The sequence below is a fragment of the Patella vulgata genome, chromosome 7, assembly GCF_932274485.2.
Source record: "Patella vulgata chromosome 7, xgPatVulg1.2, whole genome shotgun sequence".
In the NCBI taxonomy this organism is placed as follows: Eukaryota; Metazoa; Mollusca; class Gastropoda; family Patellidae; genus Patella; species Patella vulgata.
The window spans coordinates 15,827,860-15,854,238 of record NC_065885.2 but is presented as its reverse complement, the minus strand read 5'-3'; the positions used below and the strand labels follow the sequence as shown (position 1 = coordinate 15,854,238).

The 26,379-nt window shown below is 35.9% G+C and overlaps 1 protein-coding gene across 1 annotated transcript in view; it reads left to right on the top strand.

Annotated features, from left to right (window-relative positions):
- Nucleotides 1-485: 485 nt before the first annotated feature.
- The window catches only part of LOC126828213 (transketolase-like protein 2), a 41,678-nt gene continuing 15,784 nt past the window's right edge, over nucleotides 486-26,379 (top strand). Inside the window, exons 1-6 of the mRNA XM_050557850.2 lie at nucleotides 486-720; nucleotides 14,342-14,459; nucleotides 15,070-15,183; nucleotides 21,646-21,743; nucleotides 22,390-22,581; nucleotides 24,225-24,352. Of these exons, the coding sequence (XP_050413807.2) occupies nucleotides 614-720; nucleotides 14,342-14,459; nucleotides 15,070-15,183; nucleotides 21,646-21,743; nucleotides 22,390-22,581; nucleotides 24,225-24,352 (757 nt within the window). The 5' untranslated portion in view covers nucleotides 486-613. The remainder of the gene's footprint in view (nucleotides 721-14,341; nucleotides 14,460-15,069; nucleotides 15,184-21,645; nucleotides 21,744-22,389; nucleotides 22,582-24,224; nucleotides 24,353-26,379) is intronic.

The window sequence follows — 26,379 nt, the reverse complement described above, 5'->3', positions numbered from 1 at the left end:
TTCTTATTTGCATTAAAAGTAATACAAATTTAATTGCACCCCGTCTGGAACTGACAAAAGTACATGTTTCCATTCATAACGTCGCTTAGAATAAAGTAGTTTGAATGAAATTTATTTTCGAACTATTCATTTTTCATTATCGAATCGCAATCTCTAGCGCCTGCAGGTTATTCCAGTCTACACCGATCGTAATTATTGAGCATGATCTCCAGATAACAATATGACGTCCCCATTTGACATGACTTGTGGAATATGTCCGCATAACATGGTACACGATTCGTGTACCACTGGTAAAATGTTTATTTTTTCTTAAATATTGGATATCAGAAGCCCATCTTTTCCCGGTAAGATCACAACATCAATGTTGATTTAAATTGACAAATAATTCGTGTTTTCAATGTCGAAGCCTTCGGATGATATTGAGTTAGAGACTGGTGCATCGGGGTCGAGTGTCATTTAGATCGGGACTACAAATGCTCGGAAATCAGGACGTAGAAGGTGAAGGTCTCACACTCGCCGGCTTGACGAAGTGCATAGCAGAGGTGCTTTGAATTTGTCCCATTGAAACTTTAGGTACACCTTGGTTTTAATTCATCAACCAGTTACTGTCATCATGAGTGTATACCACAGACCCGATGCCAATAAGGTCCAACTTCTGAAGGATATTGCAAATAAACTGAGAGTACATAGTATCAACACTACTAGCACGTGTAATTCGGGGTGAGTACATGACTACATGCTCGGCGGTTGGTAGTATGTTATTTATGAAGGCTGATAAGCTAGCATCAAAATGCGAATTTTATGACCATAATCTCTTCCCCTATGGAAGGATAACGTTGCCAATAATATTTCAATGTTCACTGTTCAAGCATCCGAATAGGTCAGCTGTTCAAATTATGTATTTTAATTTTACAATTTCCAATTCCATTGCTCCAGGGGCAGAATAGGCCTACAAATGTCACAGTGTTAAAATACAGAATACACTTCTCAATGCAGGCAAAATTGAATCTGAAAAACATTTTCTTATGGAATGCCAAAATTATGAAGATTTAAGAAAACAATATATATATATCAAACCCTTGACAATACTCGTCTAACCTTTTCATTTGAAAACCTATTCGACCCACCGAGTATTATAGCCGCAAGTGTCCGCAAGTGTCGCAGCCTTTGTCTACTTCTCTTTTCTTAGGAGAGACATCTGTTAAATATGCATGATATTTTATTTTCTTTTATGTGCGCACGCTTTGTTTTGTATTTTGATATATTATGTACCCTGTATGTGGGTCTTATACTGTCGAGTTATGTGATTTAATAATTTGTACATTTTGTTCCATATGCAGGTTTCATACTGTTTATTTATGAGTGCTTTAAATTTATGTCCGTCCATATTTGTGTATCCGTCCATTTTTTTGCACCTGTATATTTTGTATATTGTATGTTGTCCTCAAGGGAGGTTCCGATGCAATATTGTGTGTCTTGTGTAATAATTGTCATATCGTTATAATCTTTATGTACACGTTTATATTGTATGCTGTTCTAAATGGATGTTTCGATGCAATAAAATCTTATCTTATCTTATCTTATACCGGTAATACAAAATACAGTGTAATAGTTATTTTGCACATTAAAGTAGCTAAGTCGCTAATACTTGGGACCTAGAAATTAACACAAATGGGTCGCCACGCATACAATAATGTAATATGAATGTATATAAATTGATTTACATTCAATCGTTTCTGTTTTTACTGTAATTTTTAATCAGTTAGGTTCGTGAAATACGCCAGTATTCTCAATCGAATTTCAATCTCTAGCGTCTGGTTATTCCAGTCTACGCCGATATTATTTATTGGGCTTGCTCTCCAGTTAAGGCCACTTAAAAAAAATTAGTTGGTGATTGTCCTTTTTTTTTTCAAAAATGTTGGAGGGAGTGTTTTTTTTTTTTTTCTTTCTTGAATGAATATAGATCTACTGAAAACACGATACTTCAGGAATAAAGCTTTTATTTCTTTTTCGACATTCAATCTTCATAAAACTGTAGTTTGCTAGGAATTCAAAATACTTTGAATGACAATCGGTGGCTTTAATATGAATTTAAATAGTTCTTTTTCCTCTTTTCGGAATAGCCTTTTTCGAACAAGCACATTCCTGACACTGGGGGTAGTAACCCTCTTTCTGAATTAACCTGTCTTCTCCATTACAATGAATACAAATCAATTCATACCCTGCCGAGTGATTAGAATATTCAATATCTGAATAACATGCTAAATTGGCCCTAACAGACACCAGTTGCATAACATTATTGTCCTCGTCATCATCAACAGCACTACTAAAGGTACTACCACAGCTGTATAGCAATGTTTCCAAAAGAGCCTCAAGTTCATCACGGTGTTTCTTTTGTAGCTTTTTCTGTGAGTGGAGACAATGCCATTTTCCACAGTCCAAACACTGAATGACTGTTCCAACATTCTTGGCAGTTTGGGATGTTGGATTGAAGGGACATTTATGTCCTTTTTCTATAGCAGAACTGGCTGAAGGAAGATACTGTTCTGTCGTTTCTACCTGGAAAATCCAAAACAAAAAGGTTTCAGTATAGACTTCAGCACCACACTAATACATGATTGTGAATTATAATGAAGGTTTAACATCTTACTTACAGTACATGATTATGACATCACTGTTTTATCCTTTGTGGGGTTAGAAAATGAATTCACAAACTGAAATTTAAAATAACTGCCAGAAAATTTGAGTTCAGCTTGATTTTGAAATTTCCATTTTTGTGATACCCTCACTGCAATGCACATCCCTGGTTCATTTAATTTGTTAAACATTGAAATCATACCTTTCCATACAATTCATCAAATTGTTTGTATCTGCTACCAGCTGGTGTAGGATCAGGTAAGTGGCGAATCGCCTGGAAGACATCTGGTGGCAAACGAGGAACTTTACAAACAGAGCAGGTAAGTTCATTACATTTCAGAATGCTGAACATGTACTGACGTACTTTACAGTGACTCTCAAGAAAGGCCTTGAATTTGTCTTTGCCTCTGATGTGTTGCTTGGTGCGATCGTTAACACTCAATGAATCATCAATCTGAAATTAAAAAGATAATCCAGTCTCTTATTTTCTAAACACGAAACAAGCAAGTGACTATTTAAGAATCATAGCCTCTCACACAGTCTAGTTTTTATCATTATTTATTGTGGAAAACAAAATATTTGAATAAAAGTGCCACATATAAATTTAAATATGTAAAATATTGTCAATATTCAAACCATTGCTCTCTATCGTCACTACAATGTATCAACAAGTTCTGAATATTATTCAATTATACTAACCTGTAACACATATTCCCATAGAGCAGTCATTTCCTCTTCAGAGTCTGGGTCCTTAGTTTTAAAATTGTGGTCTTTCAATTTTAGTCTTTGTATCATAGAGTTCATCAAATTCCGATTGGCATGGACACTACCAATAACTTCATCTTTAATTTCTGGTATCTTGGTTGCAAGCTCTCGAATAGAGTTCATGTTCAACCTCTTCACGCATACTGCCAACACCCTGTAGAGCGAAATTGAGGACACTCATAATTCTCTCAACTGGATTTTTCCAGCTGTGTTGTGGTGGCGTTCGGACAGCACATAGAAAGTCCAAATCCAAGCCAAAAGTGACAGTTGGACTGAGAGATATGTGAGACGGTGGTCTGGTCCACCATCAGTGTACATACACAGAATGGGCTTAACCGGTCCGATTTGAGTTAACAGTTGTTTCAGTTCAGTCATATGACGGATAGGCGATGATGGCTGGCAAGCATTTTCTTTCAAAACTACAAATACTCTGCCCCTGTGAAAACTTTCTTCAATTGTTTCTGGGACGTCAATCACTAAAGACACACTAGGGGTGAGGCTCAGGCGGGTGAAGTCATGATCAGACACAACAAATTTCTTTCCCATGGACACTATGACACTTTTTCCCCTTTCAACCGAAGCAACTGGACAGCCAGGTTCTCCTATCTTGATAGTGTGTTTATCATCGAGACTTACAAATGATACATGGTCTCTGAATTTCACCGTAAATTCTTTTTCATATCTGAAAAGAGCCGAGGCATAGTGGGCATCTAAATGTTGTGCTCGGAACTGGCGTGCTTGAATTATGAACTTAACTTTCAGTTTTCCAGTGTCATGGCCAAAACTGTAACCTTAGCCACTGGATATAAGGAATTGGCGTACCGTTGGGACACATTTTGGAGAATTCATCATGTAAGTCAAGGACACTTGGTGCAGTAGCAAGGTGAGTGATGACATCATCATCCTGGACCATATCATGTGGCCTTTCGTCTACTGCTGTTTCGACTGATGAATTTATATATGATTGGCACTGCTCCAAAAATACTGAATATTGTTCAGGCCGACCACTCTTTTTCTCACGTAAGTCCCAAATAAGCTCAGGATCCTCCTGGTCTAAGATTTTATTTATCCCATCATCAACCTCTGATTGTCTAGTTGTTTCAGGTGAACAACAATCACCAGTAAGTCTATGGTATGCTTCACAAAGGAAAGCTGCTTTGCAATTCGTAGCCTGTCCAAAGCACTGTATGAACTCTTTTCTGAGTGCCCTGCTATGGTACTTAGGGAGCTCTCTTATAATTTCCATTTGATATGGTAGTGGGCCTTGTTTATCAGTTCATCCTGTTCACTGAATTCTGATACTCTCCACAAAAAATGAAAGTTTGTAGGACCACTGCCTGTGTGAGTGTAAAGGACTGCATTTCATGTACAAATTAGCCCAGTTCGGAGCAAAACAGTAGGACGTTAAACCCCATTTCATTTCATTTCATCACAACGACGTCTGTGATCAACTGGAGTAAAGTCATTCACACAAATTGGTTCACCCTCATTGACTTTTAAAAGCGCACTATGTAAACTATGGTATCGGATCGTGCAGAAATAGTTTGATTAATCATGTTGGACTTGTGAAGTACCTTGAAATGTTCTTTCTCATTTATGAATAATCTATGTCGCCTAAGAATATACATGTAGCGTCACCGTTTGACATTACTTGTGGAATATGCCAATATAAGCCTCGTTTTTAGAGTCCCTTATTACAAATAGCGCTGAAACGTATTATAGTACACGATTTGTGTACCAATTGTAAAATGTTTATTTTGTCTTAAATATTGGATATCAGAAGGCCATCTTTTCCCGGTAAGATCACAACATCAATGTTGATTTAATGTTGATTGAAGTTTTAGGATGATATTGAATTAGAGACTTGGCTACTTTAAACTTATTTCTTTTTTCTGCATAATAATAGAACTTGGCATAATATAAGCTAGTTCAGCTCCGAACGTAGGTCTCATTACACTCACCCTAGTGTTAGGCCTGTACGTTCAGGGACTCTTCTATTGAATCCATGTCGAAACTAAAATTGGCCCCAGTCATTTTTACTGGGCAACTTTTTACTGCTAAATGGTCGCGTGTCAGTCCCTGTGAGCGCCTGAACAATGTAATTGAACATCTTAGTGAGAAAATAAGACCTCGCTTACCTCACTGGTCTCGACCAACTAAAAGAGAACATTCCTGAAGGCCTGGTAGCTTACTTCGAAGCTACATACGTCAATGGCACCTACCGCAAAGTACAGCGTCCACCATGTCTTGATATCGGGATACCTCCAATCCGGATGAGCAGGATACCACCCCTATTCTCAGCAGAACTCTGGAACGTTTATCTGACAACATTTGGTTGTGGATCTCGCACTAACAATCTATGCGAGTCTTGGAACAGGGCATTCAGTTCCCTACTGGGAATATCACACCCCACAATCTGGCGGGCTCTGTTTTTGACCAGAGGGGGTTCTGACGTAGGGGAGTTTTGACTGTATCCCTAATAGAATATAATATACCCTATATTGGATCTACAACAAAGCTTATTTGCATACAGGGAAAAGTCCAGACTAGAACGGAAAGTCCGGACTAGGATGGAAAGGATTAATTTATGCGACCAGTGTACAAGGTCAAGGTCAGTAGAAGGGGGACAATACTCATATTTACAGACCTTCAGAAAATGATCAATGAAAAAAAATGGGGTTTAATATCCCACTGTTCTGCTCCGACTGGGTTAATGAAAACGGCATACGGCAAGCAGTGTGCTATGAGGTAAAATTTGCCTGGACAGCGGCCTACATGGCAACCTTATCCTTCCATATTCCCCACGTTAATGATTCTATTCAAACAAATACAGTTACATGTATAAATATTGCAGAGTTATATAGAAATGTCAGATGACTCATCGAGGCTCCAAAAGACTGAAAAAACATGTTGGATGGTCGAATAATTGGCGTGTGTGCGCTGCTTCATAAGGTCTGTTATTGAGTCAAGTGGCGTGGTTTCGGTTTCGCGATTGACAAGGAGTAGATTCGTCTGTCCAACCTCGTGGGTTTTCTCCGGGTCCTCCAGTTCCCTCCCACTGCTAAACATCCCTACGCGCAAGCAAATGAATAAAATTGGACCATATGTCTCGAAATAACCTAGTTTGTGTTTAGTGGACATAAAACCCCATCTCTCTCTCTCTGTAATATAGATATTATCTAACTGAAATCTTTTAAATGGTATGAAGAAACATAACAAAGGCAAAATAAAATAAACCTCCCACCTTTGAGATCCAGAATATTTTATTTTGTATGGCCTATCTATTAGATTTGATTTAAATATTGATTTTGTCAAGGTGATCACACAGTAAGTACATGTACTATATAATACTGTAGTGATAACAGAAAGACTAGGTTGCATATATTATGATATGTCAGTCAAACAGTGATCAGTGAATGACATTCTCTGTCAGTGTTATCTGTTATCAAATCAAGATTAAAATGAAATGGGGTTTAATATCCTACTTTTGTGCATCAACTGGGCTAATAAAAGACAGGCATATGCCATACAGTGTGCTGTCTTCGCTGGGATTAAAGGACAATATTGGTGCAAGTCATTATCACATATGTGATAGAGCTGGTTAAACACATTCCAAATATAATTTTAACACAGATCATTGCTACGATAGCTGAGTAATACAGGTTTCCTGAATCGGAAGTGACGAACGCCAAAGGAAACCATGAGTCATCTCTCTATATAACTGACTGATGTGACAAGTGATAACGGATATACGGGCGAATTTCTGCTCACTAATAATTCCTTCGAAGACCAAAAAGTTGTTGTGTAAGATTGTGAGAGGATATCTGACAATTCATAAAAAGAATTGACTGCCACTAGATAAGAGAACACGAAAGAAAAACAGAAAAAGTTCGTGCATTACCATGTTTTTATAAGATATAGAATGAATATAAACAAGGGAATGTACGGACTATTTCTATTTTTCTCGTTTTCTCTTATCTAATGACATTCAATTACTTTATTGAATTGTCAGGTATCCTCTTAAAGTCTCATATAACAACTTTTGGACTTCGAAGGAATTATAAGTGAGCAGCAATTCGGCCGTGTATCTGTTATAACTCGTCACATCAGTCAGTTATATAGAGAGATGACTTGTGTTTTCCTTTAGCGTTCGTCACTTCCGATTCAGGAAACCTGTATTACTCAGCTATCGTAGCAATAATCTCTGTGTTAAAATTATATTTGGAATGTGTTTAACGAGCTCTATCACATATGTGTTAATGACTGGCACCAATATTGTCCTTTAATAGTCTGCCGGATAAACACAGATTTATGAGGTTTCCTGGAAAAAAATCCCATCAAAGTAAACTTGGTCTCAAATGAAAGGTGGGGTTCGTGGGTACTCCAGAAAAAAAATGATCCATCATGATCACTTCGGGGAAATTTTTGGGGCGAAGTCAAAGGTCAAGGTCAAGGTCGACCAATCAGGAAAAAACCCAGTCAATATCTCAAAAACTATCAATGTTAGACCTCATAAATGTATTATCAACATCGCGTACAAAATGTCTACTATGCTAGATGAGTGGACAGCGGTGCCCGATACTCTGAACCTTGATTCTTACGTTGCGGGTCCCCTTCCCATGAGTGTGGGGGGTCTGACAAAAACGTCGAAATTTCAAGTTTAATTCGACTTTTCTTGTACAACAATCAACTTTAGTTGGGTTAATTCAACTTCCGCGTTCAACAATAAGTTCACATTAGTCTACGGGTTAGTACAAGTTTTATATAGCTCGGCTCTCGGAGAAGGGGGCTGATTTAGTTGCTGACCCTAAAAGCTCCTGACATCCAATGAATTGCCCTTGTACGGTGTTGTCAACCTACTCACTAATGTGCCAAGAGAAGAAGCTTTGATTTCAGAGTTCTTGAAACCCATATTCAACAACTTTCTACAACACTGGACACATGACTACAAGTTGATACCATTAGCCATTATTCCCTTGATCAAACAATGCCTGGAATCCACATATTTCACATGGGGAAAAAACTATTATGGACAGATCCATGGTTTACCGATGGGAAATCCTTTATCCCTGCTGTTTTCCGAAATTTACATTTTATCACAAGAAGGCACTCTAACCGTTCCTTTTCTACCTATTTTCTGGTTCAGAAAGATGGATAACACATTTGTCATGTTACAAAAAGATGATACTGTCATCCCCCTGAATCACTTGAACAACCAACATTCAAGAATGAAGTTGACAATGGAGAATGAAACTAACAGCAGTCTTCCCATTTCTTAATGTAATGGTAAAAACAGGGACCTCCAATGCCACCACCACCTCCCTGTAGAGAAAACCAACACAGATGAACCAATATATCTACTACAAATCTAATCACCCAAATGCATAAAAAGCAGGCATTATCACCACGTTTACTAAAAGAGCCAAAACCATTTGTGACCCTGAAACCCTCAACCTGTAGTACAACACCTAAAAGACATCTTCATCGAACACAACGACTACTCAGAACATATGTTAAACAAGTTCACCAAAGCCACATTATCCAACCTATCAAAACTTGATAAACCCAAAAAGTCATACACCCCCAACCAACTTAGAAGTTTATTTAAATCAGAAGCAGGCATAGAAACCACATTCCCCAAAGGCACAACAACTAAGGAGTTAGCAAATGCTAATGGAAATTCAAATCTCGCAAAGCCTATACCTTCCCGAAAGGCTGTCTACCAAATTAACTGTGTATTGGAGAATTCAAATGACCCTAGACCTCCGAAGTAAGGAGCATGTGTCCAAAGCCCCCCCAAATATCTTTCCTAGCTCCCTTACTATAATCTTACCTAATGCTCCTTTAATTTTTAAAAAAATAGAATTAAGTTAAACGTTTCGTCGACACATTACCTCTGTCATTTTGGGAAAACCCTATTGGTTATTTTTTCTATGGTGGACCCTTGCCCCGGGCACTGGCATTTAAGTCCATTAGTACAGACTGCTTTATTCGACTCGGAGATTTAGAGTTCCTATATCTTGATAATATTAATACATTTATAGGGAATATTGATAGTTTTTTAGATATTGACCGCTGTTTTCTGATTGGTAGACCATGACCTTTGACACCACTCCAAAAATTTTCCCCAAGCGATCATGATGGGTCATTTTTTTTCTGGAGTACCTACGGACCCCACCTTCCATTTGAGACCAAATTTGCTTTGATGGGACTTTTTTCCAGGAAATAATCTAAATCCGGCAGACTATAAAGTAATTTCAGTGAAATTTTAAATAAATTCATTTTGCATTATCTATCTTGGAACTATTATAGCAAGAACGGTCAGCTCTTTATTAAATTCTCACATGATGTCCCCTCTTTAAACAATCATTTAGGTTTTTGGTTATAAAGGCATATACATGTACAATGCAAAGTCATGGTGTTCTTAGCATATTAAAGGAAGAGAATGGAAAAGAAATAATGCTTAGTCATGGTGTTTGTAGCATATAATGATGATTATGTTTTACCTTGTATAAATAAATGATTCTGCACTATTTAAAAATAAAGGATTATTGTACCAAGCCTATATTGTTACACAACACATGCATATTTTAGTTTTATAAGAGCTCTGTATAATTTAACACCGCATATTTTAATACCCACACATTTTGTCACTGGTCTCCACATACAATTTCTTATTATTGTCCCCCGCATTTCGAAAAAAGCAGGGAACTATTAAAATGGGTTTGTCTGTCTGTCCGTCCGTCCGTCACTCTTTTTGGGACACAATAACTCTACTTCTAATTGAGCTAGAATGTTCAAACTTGGTTTAGGTGTTTATTAGGTGAATGCCTTGATGGGTTTCGAAGATGATCCTTTTCTGCTTAGGATAAGCAGAGAAAAGCAATTTGATTGGTTGATGCTTTGGGACATGATAACTTTCTAAAGTTCTAATTAAGTGAGAATGATGAAACTTGGTGTATAGTTTCATCACATCAATACCTTGACTAATAATGAGCATTTTCTGCTGAGGGTAAGCAAAGTGATAAGCAATTTGATTGGTTGAGACTTTGAAACACAATAATTCTCCTTCTAATTGAGGTAGAATGTTCAAACTTGGTGTACACGTTCATTAGGTGAATGCTTTAATGGAGTTCGATGATGAACATTTTCTGCTTGCAGTAAGCAAAGATAAGCAATTTGATTGGTTGTAGCTATTGGACACGATAACTTTAGTTATAATGAACTGATAGCTATGAGTATAGATTCATTATATCATTACCTTGACTAAGTTCGATGATAATGTTCTTTTTAGGCCAAGAAGCAAAAAGCAATTTGATTTTTCAAGACTTTGGAACATAAGAACTATTTTAATTGAGGTAGAATGTTTAAACTTGATGATGATGTTCATTAGGTGAATGTCTTGACCGAGATCAATGATTAAAATTCCCTCTAAAACTAAGCTGAGTTAAGCAATTTCTTTGACTTAGATTCTATCCGATAGAGAGTGATGAAACTTAGTGCATAGTTGATATTAGTTGATAATCAGTTTGACTGCTCGATAGTTTTGTAAAAGATAAATGTGCAATTAATTAATATGTGTCATTTATTTATTTCGGGATTTCTGTGGGAGACGTTGGCCTCAATGTTGGTTTGTTATTATTATTATTACACATTTCTGTAGCGTACAAATGTGTTTATGTATGCTTTACAAAGACATAGAGCAAGACAACATAACATTTACATACCAGTAATGAAATGAGATAAACAGAGCATTTGATAAAACATTAAAAATGATATTCAGATAAAATTAAATGTAATCAAAATAGCTCTATTCTTTAAAAGGATCACTGTGTAAAAGGCAGAAGTCTTTTTTTTTTATATAAAATTAAATGTCTTGTAGTTAATTTTTAAAAATAGGAATAGCAGTGACATTACAAATTTGAATTGGCAATTTATTCCATGATTTTTTTTTACATGAAGTTGCATTCTTGTGAACATGTCACTTGTCACAGGGCTTTTCAGGTTTGCAACTTTTCAGTAATTGTTCTTTGGTTCTTAAAGATACATTATGGGAGATTCGATAATGAGTTGGCAGTTCTCACTATAATAGTTATAAACTAGATAATGTAAAGGCAATTTGCTGAAAATTTCAAATTGATCCTCTATGAACCGAGAACTAAGCAATTGAAATTTCCGCCTAGCCTCGCTCATCATTACTAAAGTCAGTACAATAAACAGCATAGTCTCGAATATCCATTTAATCATTAAATCATAAAGGAAAGTTACACAGTAAATCGGCTCACAATCCACTAAAGATCGCAGGCTAGCGATGTCATCTAGGCCACTCTACAGGTCACAATTATCCGATTTTGATGAAGCTCCAAAAGCTCTTGGTTTCTTTTGATACTGGTATGTATCGGATCGAAACTTTGTGGATTATAACCCCTGATTGAACGAAAAATCATGTTTTTAGCCTGTGCACCCTCTAGATATCAGTTTTTATTTGATTTTTAAAAGCGTTAAAATGTATCACCGTTACACCCTATTGACGGTTGAATTCGAAAATCGGACCAAAACTGCCTGACAAAATGGCTGCTCCTTGTACAGAAATAGTATAAAAGTACATAAAACTAAGGTTGTGGACTCTCTAGAAGTCACAATTTTTATCAAATTTTGATGAAACTTGAAACATATCTTTATATCTCAAATATCTCGGTCCATTTCGATATTTGCGTATTTCAAACCATAATTTCCTGGATTATTGTCCGATTGTGCGAAAAATAACTTTTTTTTAGCTTGTTCTCTATCCGTCTCTTGCAAAATGTGGGCGTATCATGCCTGACAACTGCTGGTTAAAACTGTGTTAGTCTGTGAACCATTGATTTAAATTAAATCAGCCTGGCCTTGTTTCTATCATAAGTGATATTTAGATTAAAATCCTGTTCATTACCCATGAGTTTAAAGAGAGTGTATAACTTAGATCATCATTGAAGATAAGACAACCATTCATCTGGTTTATCTCTAAAAGATTATTGGTATGTATCGAACCGTAACCTTATGGATGATGGCCCTTGATGGTACGAAAAAATCATGTTTGGCTTGTGGAGACACTCAGAAGTCACAATTTTTATCAGATTTAGATAAAACTTGAAATGTATGTTTCCAACCCATATCGGACCCATTATGTGACATATTTTGTGACACGCAGTCTACAAAATCAACACGCATTTTGCGTGTTTGCGTCCGTCAAATTCGATCCCTGTAAATATACATGTAAAGGTCACTGTTTTGATCTGATTTTGATGAAACTTAAAGATCCCGGTTCCTTTCGATATCTGTGCATATCGGACTGCAAGTTCCTGGATTATGGCCCCAAATGCTATGAAAAAAATTACATTTTAGCTTGTGTAGCCTCTAGAGGACACAATTTCTATTTGATTGCAAGAACCGTTTAAATATATCACCGTTCCACCTTCATGAAGATTGATTACGTAAAAGTATTTTGAATCCCCCCTATTGAAATAAAATTGAACCATATGCTAGTCCCAAAATGACCTAGTTTGTGTCAAGTGGACGTCAGACCCCATCTTTCTCATAAAAAAAGTATGTACATGTAATACAAAGATTGTAGACCTGCTAGAGATCACAATTTTCATCAGATTTTGATGAAACTTAAAATATATTTATATCCCTAAGATCTTGGTTCTTTTTCTATATTCAAACATATCAGACCGTAACTTTCTGGATTATGGTCCACTGATTGTACATGTATGTAAGTCGTAAATCATTGTTGTTATTAGCTTGTTCTCTGTCCATCTCTTGCAAAATGTGGGCATATATTTCTTGCATAGCAACCGCTTGTTTTCCTTTTCTGCTGAATGTGATTTATCATTGTTTACATTTATTTTCCCTTTCATAAAATTTAAATCCCACTCCAATGTGTGGGGGCTGTAGAATGATTGCACGATTTACATGTAGCAAATAAGAAAAAATGCATGTCATTTTAGATTGCATTACTTTTATTATGCATTGTTTGTTGCTCAATCTGAGGGGGATCACGTGGCTAAGTGGGTAAGACACTGGCTCGCTAGCCTGGAGGTCGGGTGTTCGATCCATGCATTGGCCCAGAAAGTTCCTCCAGATTTTCCGTCGTGGTTTCCCACTTGTCAGTGATGCTGGACGGAGGGCCTGACAAGGACAGCTCTCTTAGTCGTTTGGATGGGACGAAAGACTGAGGTCCCGTGTACATATTGGCATGCATGTAAAAGATCCCTTGGCAGTTGGAATTCGCTAAAAGAGTAGGCATAGCGCCGCTACCCGGGCAAAATTTCCCTCATAGCTCACTGTATGGCGTATGCCCGTCTTCATTAGCCCAGTTTAGGAGCAGAAAAGTGGGACGTTAAACCCCATTCATTTCATTTCAATTGCTCAATCAGATTAAAATACAGATCTATATTTCGTTTCGTTTTGTTTTTTTATACTTTCGATGACCTACATTACATGAATATCTGACAAGTTATAGTGGGAGTTCACGTCAGAGGTCAAACGAGCAGCTTTTGACCCTATGACGTCAGACATTTGATTAACCAATCAGCATTGATGTTACTAGTGGATAACCCACAGGTCTGTGCAAAACACGCCTAAAGTTCGCTGTAACAAACCGTTTCATTGGCTAATTCCTCACACCATTCAGAACACGTCAATGATAACAACTCTTCCAGATCGTAGTGTAGTAAAGACAAGTAAAACGGAAGTTTGAACTATAAAAACGAAACGAAATAGGATCTGTGTTTTAATCTAGATTGACTTTCTTAATGAAAGTTTGTTGCCGTTCATTTAAATAATATCTAAATTCATTATTTGTATGCTTGATACACGAATTTCTTTGAGATTGCTCATTTTAACATTAGAAAGAAACCTATTGATTCCAAATGTATTATATATCTCTATTTTTCAGACATCCTACATCATGTTGTTCTGCTGCAGAAATCTTCTCTGTGTTATTCTTCAACACCATGAAATACAAGGTGGAAGTACCAAAAGATCCGTCAAATGATAGATTTGTTTTATCAAAGGTCTAGAATTATTTATTTGTATTTATTTATATGTAGTTAAGACATGATTCTTCTGTAAACCTAGAAATAAGGCACATGATTGTTTTCTCAATTATTCATATGTCTGGAACAAAGTTATAAATGTCGAGTACAAGTTCAGATACGTCTGTAAAATTATTATGTCCACACCTGTTTATTTTAATAATCGGTGAAAACCTTCCCTTCGGAAAGAGGGTCAGTTTAAAGTTTTTGTTCATTTACTGCATGCAAATGTGAATGTCTGTGTTACATAAAAATCAAACCTATTCAAGGGCCTGACATAACTTTATCTTTTTTGGGATATTCATTATTCAGTACTAAATTGGAACTAATTCATACCGTATATTAAATTTTGTCTGCTTTTGGCTCGGAACGGAAGTATTGAATTCAGTGAAACCAATTAATATTCAGCAGATAAATTAAAACTCTTTATATCTGTAATTATGCAAAATAGTTTAAAAACAATTAAAGATTAATCACATATTCAAATATCAAGATCAATATTCAATTTTAGTTAGTAAGATATCATACACCAAAATAATCTTCTTATATTATTGTTGATAACTAAAAAGTTTTTTTTTTTTTAATTTAGGGCCATGCTTGTCCAATCCTGTACGCAGCATGGGCTGAGGTTGGTCTCTTCCCTACATCTGATTTACTGAATCTACGTAAATTGTCATCTGATCTTGAAGGACATCCTACCCCAGTAAGTATAAAATTATAAATTTGACAAGTCAATAGTTGGGGTCGGGTGGATGAATGGTTTAACATGTGTGTGTTAGATCAAAAGCTCTGTCATTGTGTCAAGTGGCAGGATTTTGATTCCCTGCTGACAAAGGAGAAGGGTTGCCTTGATAATATCAAAATCTATATCCTTGAATTTGTGCTCTTTTATGCCCAGAAATTAACAAGGACCTGTCTTGGACATCTGGTTTCTATACAGTGTGAAATTTCCAAATTAATGGCTGAGTTACTACAGATAGATTTGCATTTTTATTAAAATTTAGTACACTGATTTATATGTAGAGTTACAAAATTTATTCTATCTATACCTTTTTGGATTACATATTCACAACACGGTATTACATGTGTCTTTTTATGATTTTTAATCCAGTGACTGCCCTAGACATTCGCCAATTCGCCAATGACGACAGTTCTTTTTATTGGTGAATAAAGTGATGATACTGGCGAAAATTTTGGCGAATGAATTTTAGAGTGTTATTTCATGAATCTGCTATTATTAAACTTGAAATCGTCTTGTTCAATGGCTTCTTTCGATTGACTTGATGGAGTGTCTATTTTTAGTACATTAATTACTCTAGTCTCAATCTTACAAGTCGCAAATCAGTCCATGTTACGCATTAAAATTATCAAACACGTACAGTTACGTCCCGTTTGTGTGAAACTGTGTTGTTTACATTCACTTCACTACAAGTTTTCTTTACTCACACAGCAAATAAATAAAACGCACAATAATGACAACTAATACTAGTAAATCCAAAATAAGAAGGATAGATTCCCTTTTCCTTGCTACGACTACTGTTAGTCCAGAATCTACTGCCGAGAGTGAAGAGTGTCATCCCTGACTAGGACTGTGTCGATATATATTATCGATACACCGATACATTCCAGCGATATTTATCGATACGTAATATCGTATCGTTGAAAAAATTCTTCAGTTTAAGAAAGATCATGAAACCCACGTGGCGAAAGAAGACGACCTAGGCATGGTTTGCCAATCGAGCGTCTTCCACTCTCCGTATTAATTCCAGGTACCGGTAGATAATAAAATAATGACTGGATCATACATTGATGGATTCACTGGCAAGTTGTTAGGTAAATTTGAATCTTCATTTAAATCTTGATAGAACACCGAATACACCGCGAAACAGTCATTTAATAATATATTTTCCTGATAGAATCTCCAATGACAAATTCCAAAGACACGTGACATATCGGATGGAATTAGGTCAATAAACCAGTTGTAAATAGCGCTTACCTTTATGATTTTTTTTTTATATATACACATTCTGACAAAGGCTTAATTTTAAAAATATTGTCGTTTTTATTGAAGGCTATATCATAATCGTACAGAATTTTTATTTTTAAACAATTTCAAGTATGGTTGTCATTGACGAATGAATAAAAACTTTTGCAAGTTACATGATAGACAAAAAACTACAAATTATGTTATGAAGAAATGCCATGGTGCCGTATCAGGTTATTTTGGCTACAGTATTTTCTGATACTAACAGTCGTAGAATTATGTTAATATTTTAGATCATCGACTTGTGAAACGCAAACGTTTCATCGAATAAACGAAGACAGTAATTTATTCTGGAATATTACTGATGTAACTTCAAGATGGTATGTGAATTAAATATACCTGTCGTTATTTTTGTGGTTATCACTTACATAGTAACTATTGAAATACGACATTCTCCATAACAAAATACCAAGTCTAGTTTTAAAGGGAATGGATGCTTATAATTAACCCATTTCCTACGGGACCTTGATCAATTGACCCAATTCTGGCCGGTTCTTTTCAAAATGGATTAAGGACCCTGATGCTTACCCATCTCAAACAAACGTCTTGAAATAGAATGTAGTTTGGGTTATTTTGGGCATAATTCGTGTTGTCACTATATCGTGATACGTATCGGTTTGCCGCATCGTCAATACGTATCGTATCGAAAATGAACTATATCGACAGAGCCCTTTGACGCAAGTCCTTCGTTGGCTTCATCAACATGTGGACAAAAATTAGACCTTAACTGAGACCGAGCTAACCCTCAATGATCTCATGCTTATAAAAATAGATGGACCGGAAAGCATAAATTTTGAATTTTTCAGAGCATATGATCAGTGGTGTCTTAAAAAGAATCGTCGTGTCTGTTCTGTTTTGATGATGAACTAAATCATGTACATGGCTGTGAAGTAATTTATCCTATAAACATTGTTTTGTTATCTGCATTCATTCTCTCCAAAATGTGAACTTTTGGACAGTCAAGGAGATAAAATAATATTTTTGTGTACTAAATAATAAGTACATATAAACATTTATTTTCATTTTTAATTAACAAACATATGAATAAAAATGATATAAAATATTTGGTTAAAACTTTCTGAATTGGCTAATAAAATTTTGATGTGGCTAAACATTTGGCTAAAGCTTTTAAGAGTCTAGAGTGGTCACTGTAAAATCTGTTTGGGCCTGCGAGGACATGTGTTGCTTCAACAATACTCTCAGAATACTTATTGTTCTATGCTTGATGGGTAATATAAGTAAGTTTTGTGTTATGATTTGATATAATTATACCAAATTGTTACACTTAATGACTTATTCATATTTTTAATTAAAGTACAATAATTTTATATTTTACAATGTGTCCTACCCTTCCCAGGTGGCATTAGCCTCGATATTAGAGAATTAACTTGTAGAATCATGTAAAACCCCACTAGAAGAGAAGACAATATTTGATTATTGTGTCCACTGAAGCATGTAAGCTATACATGTATGTACTGTGTAATTATACGCCCACATTTTCATGTAGACGTATATTGTCGTTGCCCCCGTCCGTCCGTCCACAATTGTTTGTGAACACTCTAGAGGTCACAATTTTTATCCGATTTCAACGAAACTTGAACTATATGTTTATCACCCTAAGATCTCGGTTTCCTTCGATATTGGCATGTATCGGATGGTAACTTCATGGATTATGGCCCATGATTGTACGAAAAATCATGTTTTTAGCTTGTGAATACTGTAGAGGTCACAATTTTTATCTGATTTGGTTTAAAATTGTAATATGTTTATAAACCAAAGATCTCAGTTCCTGTAGATATTCGCACATATAGGACCGTAACTTCCTGAATTATGGCCCCTGACTGTACGAAAAATCGCGTTTTTAGCTTGTGGACCCTATAAGAGGTCATAATATTTATCCGATTTAAAAAAACGTTTTAATATATCACAGTTACACCCTAAGGATGGTTGAGTTCGAATTTTGTAAAAATAGGACCAAAACTGACAGACAAAATGGCCGCCCCTCGTACTCAAATAGCGTAAAAATATGATATGTCAAGGTTGTGGACTCTCTAGAGTTGCCAATTTTCTTCTGATTTTGATGAAACTTGAAATGCATGTTTATAACCCAAACATCTTGGTTGCTTTTGATATTCGTGCATATCGGATCGTAACTTCCTGAATTATGGCCCCTGATTGTACGAAAAATAGCGTTTTTTAGCTTTTATGATGGTTGAGTCTGAATTTCTTAAATAATAGGACCAAAACTGCCGGACAAAATGGCTGCCCCTCGTACGCAAATATTGTAAATATATGGTATATATCAAGGTTTTGGACCCTCTAGAGAGAGGACACAATTTTGATCCGATTTTGATGAAACTTGAAATACATGTTTATAACCCAAAGATCTTGGTTCCTTTCAATATTCATGCATATCGGATCTTAACTTCCTGAATTATGGCCCTTGATTGTACGAAAAATCACTTCTTTTTTTGAGCTTGTTCTCTGTCCATCTCTTGCAAAATGTGGGCGTATCATGCATGGCAACCGCTTGTTTAATCCTGCATAAATGTTAAAAATGTGTTCAATAAGCTTAAATGTACTCAAGCTAAGACATATTATTCAAGGCAAGATAACATTAGTGTGGGCAGTTGCTGCAATAGAAATGCCGACCATGGTTATTACCCAAAAAAGAAGTCAGTCTGAAATCCGTGTCCAAATGGGTCAAATTAACCAAAATCCAAAATGCACACACCGGTTTTGGCTTCAAAGTTCCAATTTTCACCCAATTATCATAATATGATTGAGTTTTGTATGTTTTTTCTGCGTAGCTGAATCCATTTTAATACACATCTTTGTGATTAGTGTTACCGCTGAGTCAATATTGTCAATGTGTCTAATCTGTCATACATATCAAAACTAATTGAGAAAGTTATATCCACGAGACTAAAACACCATTTTGTTATTAACAATCTTGACGAACAATTTCAATCAGCATATAAGAAGGGTCACAGCACTGAAACAGCACTGCTGAGAGTATATAACGATATTGTTACTAACATAGATAATAAACAGTCTGTCGTATTAGCGTTACTAGACTTAAGTGCCGCCTTTGATACTGTTGATCATGATATTCTATTAAACCGGTTACAAACACGTTTTGGCGTCGATGAACTATGTCTAAAATGGATACGCTCTTATCTAACTGACAGGTCACAGTATGTAGTCATTGAGAAAGCAACATCGTCTCCCAAAACCCTACGCTTTTGAGTTCCGCAGGGGTCGGTTCTTGGTCCCCTTTTATTCACTGCCTACACAACACCAATTGGCGATATCATCCGAAAACATGGAATTAACTTTCATCTTTATGCTGACGACACACAACTGTATCTTGCTTTGAAACCACTGAGTGACTCCACCGAAATCTGTAAACTTGAGACTTGTATAGATGACATAAAAAATTGGATGAATCTTAATTTCCTAAAATTAAATGATGATAAGACAGAGGTCATCTTAATCAGCAGAAAATCTCTTTCTCAATCCGTTAAAATCGGTGATTCAACAATAACATCCTCTCAATCAGTTAAAAATCTTGGAGTTTACTTTGATCACGATCTTAAAATGAAAAGTCACATCTCTACTACCTGCAAATCATTAAATCTTCATCTTTACAACATTGGTAAACTTCGACCATTTATAACGTCAAATATCGCTAAAATGTTAACTAACGCTTTGGTTCTCTCCAAACTAGATTACTGCAATTCGCTTCTATACCAATTACCAGCATCAGATATAAACAGACTCCAGAAAATTCAGAACAAAGCTGCACGTATCGTTTCTCTAACTAAACAATCTGAACACATTACTCCAGTACTCCAAAATCTTCATTGGCTACCAGTTTATCAACGAATTAATTTTAAGATCGGTCTTTTAACTTTTAATTGTCTAAATAATAACTGTTACCCACAATATCTTAATGAACTTTTAACCCCGTATAAACCAAGCAGGAACCTACGCTCTGCTGATAAAAACTTCATGTTCCTACAGTAAAAACTAAAACTGGTGAACGGGCTTTTGTTTACGCCTCTGCTAACGTATGGAATGAATTACCTAGACATGTAAAAGACTCTACTAACGTTGCTGTTTTTAAAAAAAATTTTAACACCAAACTTTTTAAACGTGCTTTTAAACTATGAACATGTTGACATTTTAATGTTTTAGAACTATTTGTTTTATATTATATGTAATAATTTAATTGTGAAAAGCGCCGCGAGCAGCTGTTAGCTGGAGCACTCAGCGTTATACAAAATGGTTATTATTATTATTATTAATGAAAGCAAAGTAACTATACAGTTTAGCATATTTTTCAAGTTTTATAATTAAATCTGCTAAATGCCAACATTGGGCTTGTTACTAGTTCAATTTCTGTCATTCTGACAGCTTTCATCGTGATTTTACCTAATGGTTCCCCTCTTGTCAGTGATGTAGGAAGGAGGGCCTAGCAAAGGACAACATATTTTCGTTTGATAGGATGGAAAACCGATATCGTATGTACTCATTGGCATGCATGTAAAAGATCCCTTGACAGTTGGAATAAAAGTAGGCCGTACCACCACTTTTCGGGGCAAAATTTCCCTCATAGCACACTGCATGCTCGTAGGATGTTAAACCCCATTTATATTTTGTTGTGCTTGAGGACAAAACCAGGCCATGTTAATTAGTGATTTGTGTGTGGGCGTGGTTCATCTTTAATTTTATTAAAGATATGCCTTTGAAATTAAAGATCATTTCCATACTCCAAAACTTAATTCTTAGGCAATAATAATATTGGTTAAATATCCTACTTTTGGTTTTGTCTTTTTTCATGTACCGGTATTTAAATCTTTGACATTTTTAAACGTAAAGTAAAATGGATGAACTTCAGAGCTGGAGCTATCTAGTTATTCACACACACTCAGTGGCACCCAACGACTTAAAATTTTCTGTTACCAATGATTACCACTGGTAAATTACCAATTCTTGCTGGTATTTACTGCTGAAAAATGATTAGTATCAGTTTAGTGAAACTCTTAAATTTATTAAAAATATTTATTTTATTTCTAGCGATTGAACTTATTAAAAATATTTATATTTTATTTCTAGCGATTGAACTTTATAGACGTAGCTACTGGTTCACTTGGCATGGGTTTAAGTTTCGCAGCAGGAATGGCTTACACTGGAAAATATATTGATAAAACTGAGTGAGTACATTTGTAGTTCAGTTTATAAAACTGCAATTTCACAAAGTTTCTGTGAAAAAGAAATTTGTAAAAGAAAATATGCCATAACTGAATAATAAACATTTATCCAAGTTTTCTATGGCAATGATTGGCTTCCATTTGCCATAACTTACTACTACCATTTTGAGATCTTTTTTTGTGTCTCTTAATTCCACTGATTTGATGGATTTTATTTTGACATAGTTTTTGTGTTACTCCCCGTCTCCAGCAAGATGGCTGGGGTTTTACATCATGGCACAAAATATAACTAGATATACAGATATTTCTTTTAATAAAATGTTTCTATGTTTCACCTTTACATGACAAGGAGTAGGGTCACCTATCTAACCTAGTGGTTTTTCTCTGGGTCCTCCGGTTTCCTCCCACAGCTAAAGCCACCTACGTGCAAGCAGATTATTGATAAAATACTGAACCATATGTTTGTCCCGAAATGACAGTTTGTGGTGAGTGGACGTTCGACCCCATTTCTCTCTCTCGTTCCCCCCCCCCCCCCCATATTACTACATTTAGAATAAAGAGATCTTAGTCTAGAAAGAAAAAGTACTGGTTAACAATTGAATGTTTACAAAATTGACCTTCTCTAACCCTTTCTCTTTCTGTTTTACAGTTATCGTGTCTTTGCCTTGATGGGTGATGGAGAAAGTGCTGAAGGTTCTATTTGGGAAGCCATGGCCTTTTCTAGTCATTATAAACTAGATAATTTAGTAGCCATCTTTGATGTCAACCGTCTAGGTCAGAGTGATCCAACTAGTCTACAACATGATGTGGAAACATACAGAAAGAGAGCAGAAGCCTTTGGGTAGGTTCATCAACATGTTTCTTCGAGCGAAAGGGGGGTTGGAATGCCAAATGGTTAGCACATGCGCGCTGTATCATAAGGTCTGTCATTGAGTCAACTGGCAGGGTTTTGATTCCCCGGTTGTATGTGACAAGGAGTAGGTTGCCTGTCAACCTCGTGGGTTTTCTCCAGGTCCTCCGCTTTCCTCCCACTGCTAAAGACACCTATGCGCAAGCGAATTATTGAAATAGAATTGAACCCTGTGTTAATCCCGAAATGACCTAGTTTGTGTTGAGTGGACGTTACACCCCATTTCTCTCAATCTTCAAGCGAATGTACAGTATGAGAGCACATAACCTCTGTTTATGGCTCAGTGGGTATGATGCTGGAGCTCCTGCTGATGTAGACTAACCCAGTTTGAATTCAGAAGAGGTAGAAAAAATGCTGTTCCCTTGCATTGCATTGGGAGTGTAACCATGGAAATGTGCAGGCCTGGAGGAAATAAAGAAATAGTAACTGATATTTTCAACTTAGTACCAGACATATATTAATAATATCAATAAAGACAAGTCAGTGACGGACAAAATGACAGGCACCAGAGGTTTAGTGCCTGACAAAGCTTGAATCTGTGTCTGACATTGTTGTCTATGACTGGTGTCTTATTTGCAGGCTTGGTAATGTTTATATATAATACAGTTCTTACAGTAAATGTAGTCTCTCCATCTCCACTCTTCCACACCTTATGTTGTAGGGTGACCCACCATAAATAAATATCTCCATATATCTCGACAATTACGCCACAATATTTATATATATGCCAAGCCTCAAATCAGTTTCACACAATTATAGTCACTAAATAAACGATCATGTTGTACTTAATAAGCTATGACCATTAATCATGTATAAATAATAGACTGAAAACTGGTTCCAAGAGTCGTCCATAACATCCAGACACTTTTGAGTAAAAGATAGGTTATGTGCCCTTGTTTTGAAATTAGTCTCGCTTAACCAGTCTATCGACCATTCTACGTCTGATTGACAGGTCGGGATAATCAAGACTACTTTTTTACGAAACATAACAGAAAGCTAGAACAAGAAATTGAATTTAGAAATAAGCACGTTAGGTAGCTCAACAATCGTTTTAAGAAGCTTGTAATAGTAAAATGAAACTACTGCTAGTATCATGTTCCTGTCTAACCCGATTGATTCAGAGATATTATTTGTACTAAACCAAAAGATGCCGCTCTTAACGGTACAGTTAATGATAAAGCGATTTAAAAAAATGAAACGAACGTAATTTCTAAATCTGCTGTAATAACCAAGAAACTTCATTTTACTGCTATTCAAAATTGTCAACAATAAATTTTTTACGGCTGTAATAGTTGATAGATTTGTAGAGAATTGCATGTGCCATGGCTATTTATAGTATCATACTGTCAGAAAATTGGTCTCGGCACGGCGAATGTGCACGCTTTAGTGGTAGTCTCGAACTATCAGCGGTGGACTGTATTTCTGTGAGTACATGGGTCACCCTATATGTTGATTAGAAATCTCTTGTCTCTCTCTTCTCCAACACTTCTCCTGTACCCCAAAACAGGCAATCTTGAGCGTGAAGATTGATTCTACCTCATCTGGTATATTATTAATATTTGATTATTTTCTAGATTTAATACCTACGTATTGGACGGCCATGATGTATGTGAGCTAGTGAAGGCTTTTCACAGTGCTGAATCTGTTAAAGACAAACCCACCTGTATTATAGCTAAAACATTTAAAGGAAAGGGAATACAGGGTTAGTTTTATAGATTTGAATTTAACAAATAAAGTTTAAAAATGTTTCTTTTTTGATATTTTAATATCAAAAAGGAAACATTAACTTACTATTTTATTAAAATATCACACTAAAGCAAAGATACAGTAAATTTTATGCAAGAACCGATAAGAAAGCAAACATGGATAGGATAAACAGCAGTTTTCACCAACCCTTCCTTGAAGTGTCAAATTTGACAATGAACCCCTCCCACGTGTAGGGCACTATTGCTACACTATTGTGTCGCATGTAAAGCATGTCAAGTGTCCATGACTATTTATCATATCACAACCTGCATAGGTATTTGCATTTCAATATCCCCTATTTTTTTTGAAGAGTATACAATAACAGTTTATTAGATACTATCTATCTAGGTCAATGTAATATTAAAGAAAGAACGCCTATAGAAGATCAATTTTTATATGCCCACATTGATATGTGGACGTATATTGTCGTCACCCCCGTCCGCCCGTCCGTCGGTCCGGAATTGTGGACGCTCTAGAGGCTAAAGTTAATATCCGATTGACTTTAAATTTATACACAGTATTTAAGGTCATGAGACGAAGAAGCCTATTGATTTTCAGCGATTTCCGATAATTACTGCCAGAGTTAGGCCCTTGATCACTTCAAAAAATCTTGTGGACGCTCTAGAGGCTAAAGTTAATATCCGATTGACTTTAAATTTATATACAGTGTTTAAGGCCATGAGACGAAGAAGCCTATTGATTTTCAGCGATTTCCGATAATTACTGTCAGAGTTATGGCCCTTGATCACTTCAAAAAATCTTGTGGAAGCTCTAGAGGCTAAAATTAATATCTGATTGACTTTAAATTTTTACACAGTGGTTAAGGTCATGAGACGAAGAAGCCTATTGAATTTCAGCGATTTCTGATAATTACTGCCAGAGTAATGGCCCTTGATCACTTCAAAAAATCTTGTGGACGCTCTAGAGGCTAAAGTTAATATCCGATTTACTTTAAATTTATACACAGTGTTTAAGGTCATGAGACGAAGAAGCCTATTGATTTTCAGCAATTTCTGATAATTACTGCCAGAGTTATGGCCCTTGATCACTTCAAAAAATCTTGTGGACGATCTAGAGGCTAAATTTATACACAGTGTTTAATGTCATGAGACGAAGAAGCCTATTGATTTTCAGCGATTTCTGATAAGTTCTGCTAGAGTTATGGCCCTTGAAAACTTTGAAAAATCTTGTGGACGCTCTAGAGGCTAAAGTTAATATCCAATTGACTTTAAATTTATACACAGTGTTTAATGTCATGAGACGAAGAAGCCTATTGATTTTCAGCAATTTCTGATAAGTACTGCCAGAGTTATGGCCCTTGATCTTTTTGAAAAAACTTCTGACGCTCTAGAGGCTAAAGTTATTTTCCGATTGACTTCAGATTGATACACAGAGTTTAGGGTCTTGAGACGAACAAGTATATTGATTTTCAATGAATTTTTATGACTTGAACAACTAAATCCATGATGTTAAAAGTTTTCTATACTAAACATTAGCATGGTGCAGAACTTTATAAAAACCAAACAAATTCTAATGGTTATCTGATAATTACTTAATTAGTTGTTACTCTTTATCAGATTTTAATGTATTATAAATGTTTAATTATCGAAAAAAGTAAAAATATGCGACAACTCTTGTTGACTCCCCGGACGATTTAGCTGCTGTGGGCGTATGTTTCGTTGCCTGGCAACCTATCTTTGTACTTGAATTTAACAAATAAAGGGTGAATATGATTCCTTTAGATATTGATATATAATAGCGGGATACACTGGGAACTGCTAAAGGGTGAAACTGTGCACAGCCACCATATAAATCTGTCATAGTTGTTATTTGTACGTGTATCGAAAGAAAATTAATTTTCCGACTATTACTCGGTATTACCGTGTTAAAACTGTAAATAAGGTGTGTTAATTAAAAAGGGTGAAAAACTGTCTGGGAGGTGAGATAATTAACGCAAGGGGTGAAAAACTGTGCGACAGTGCG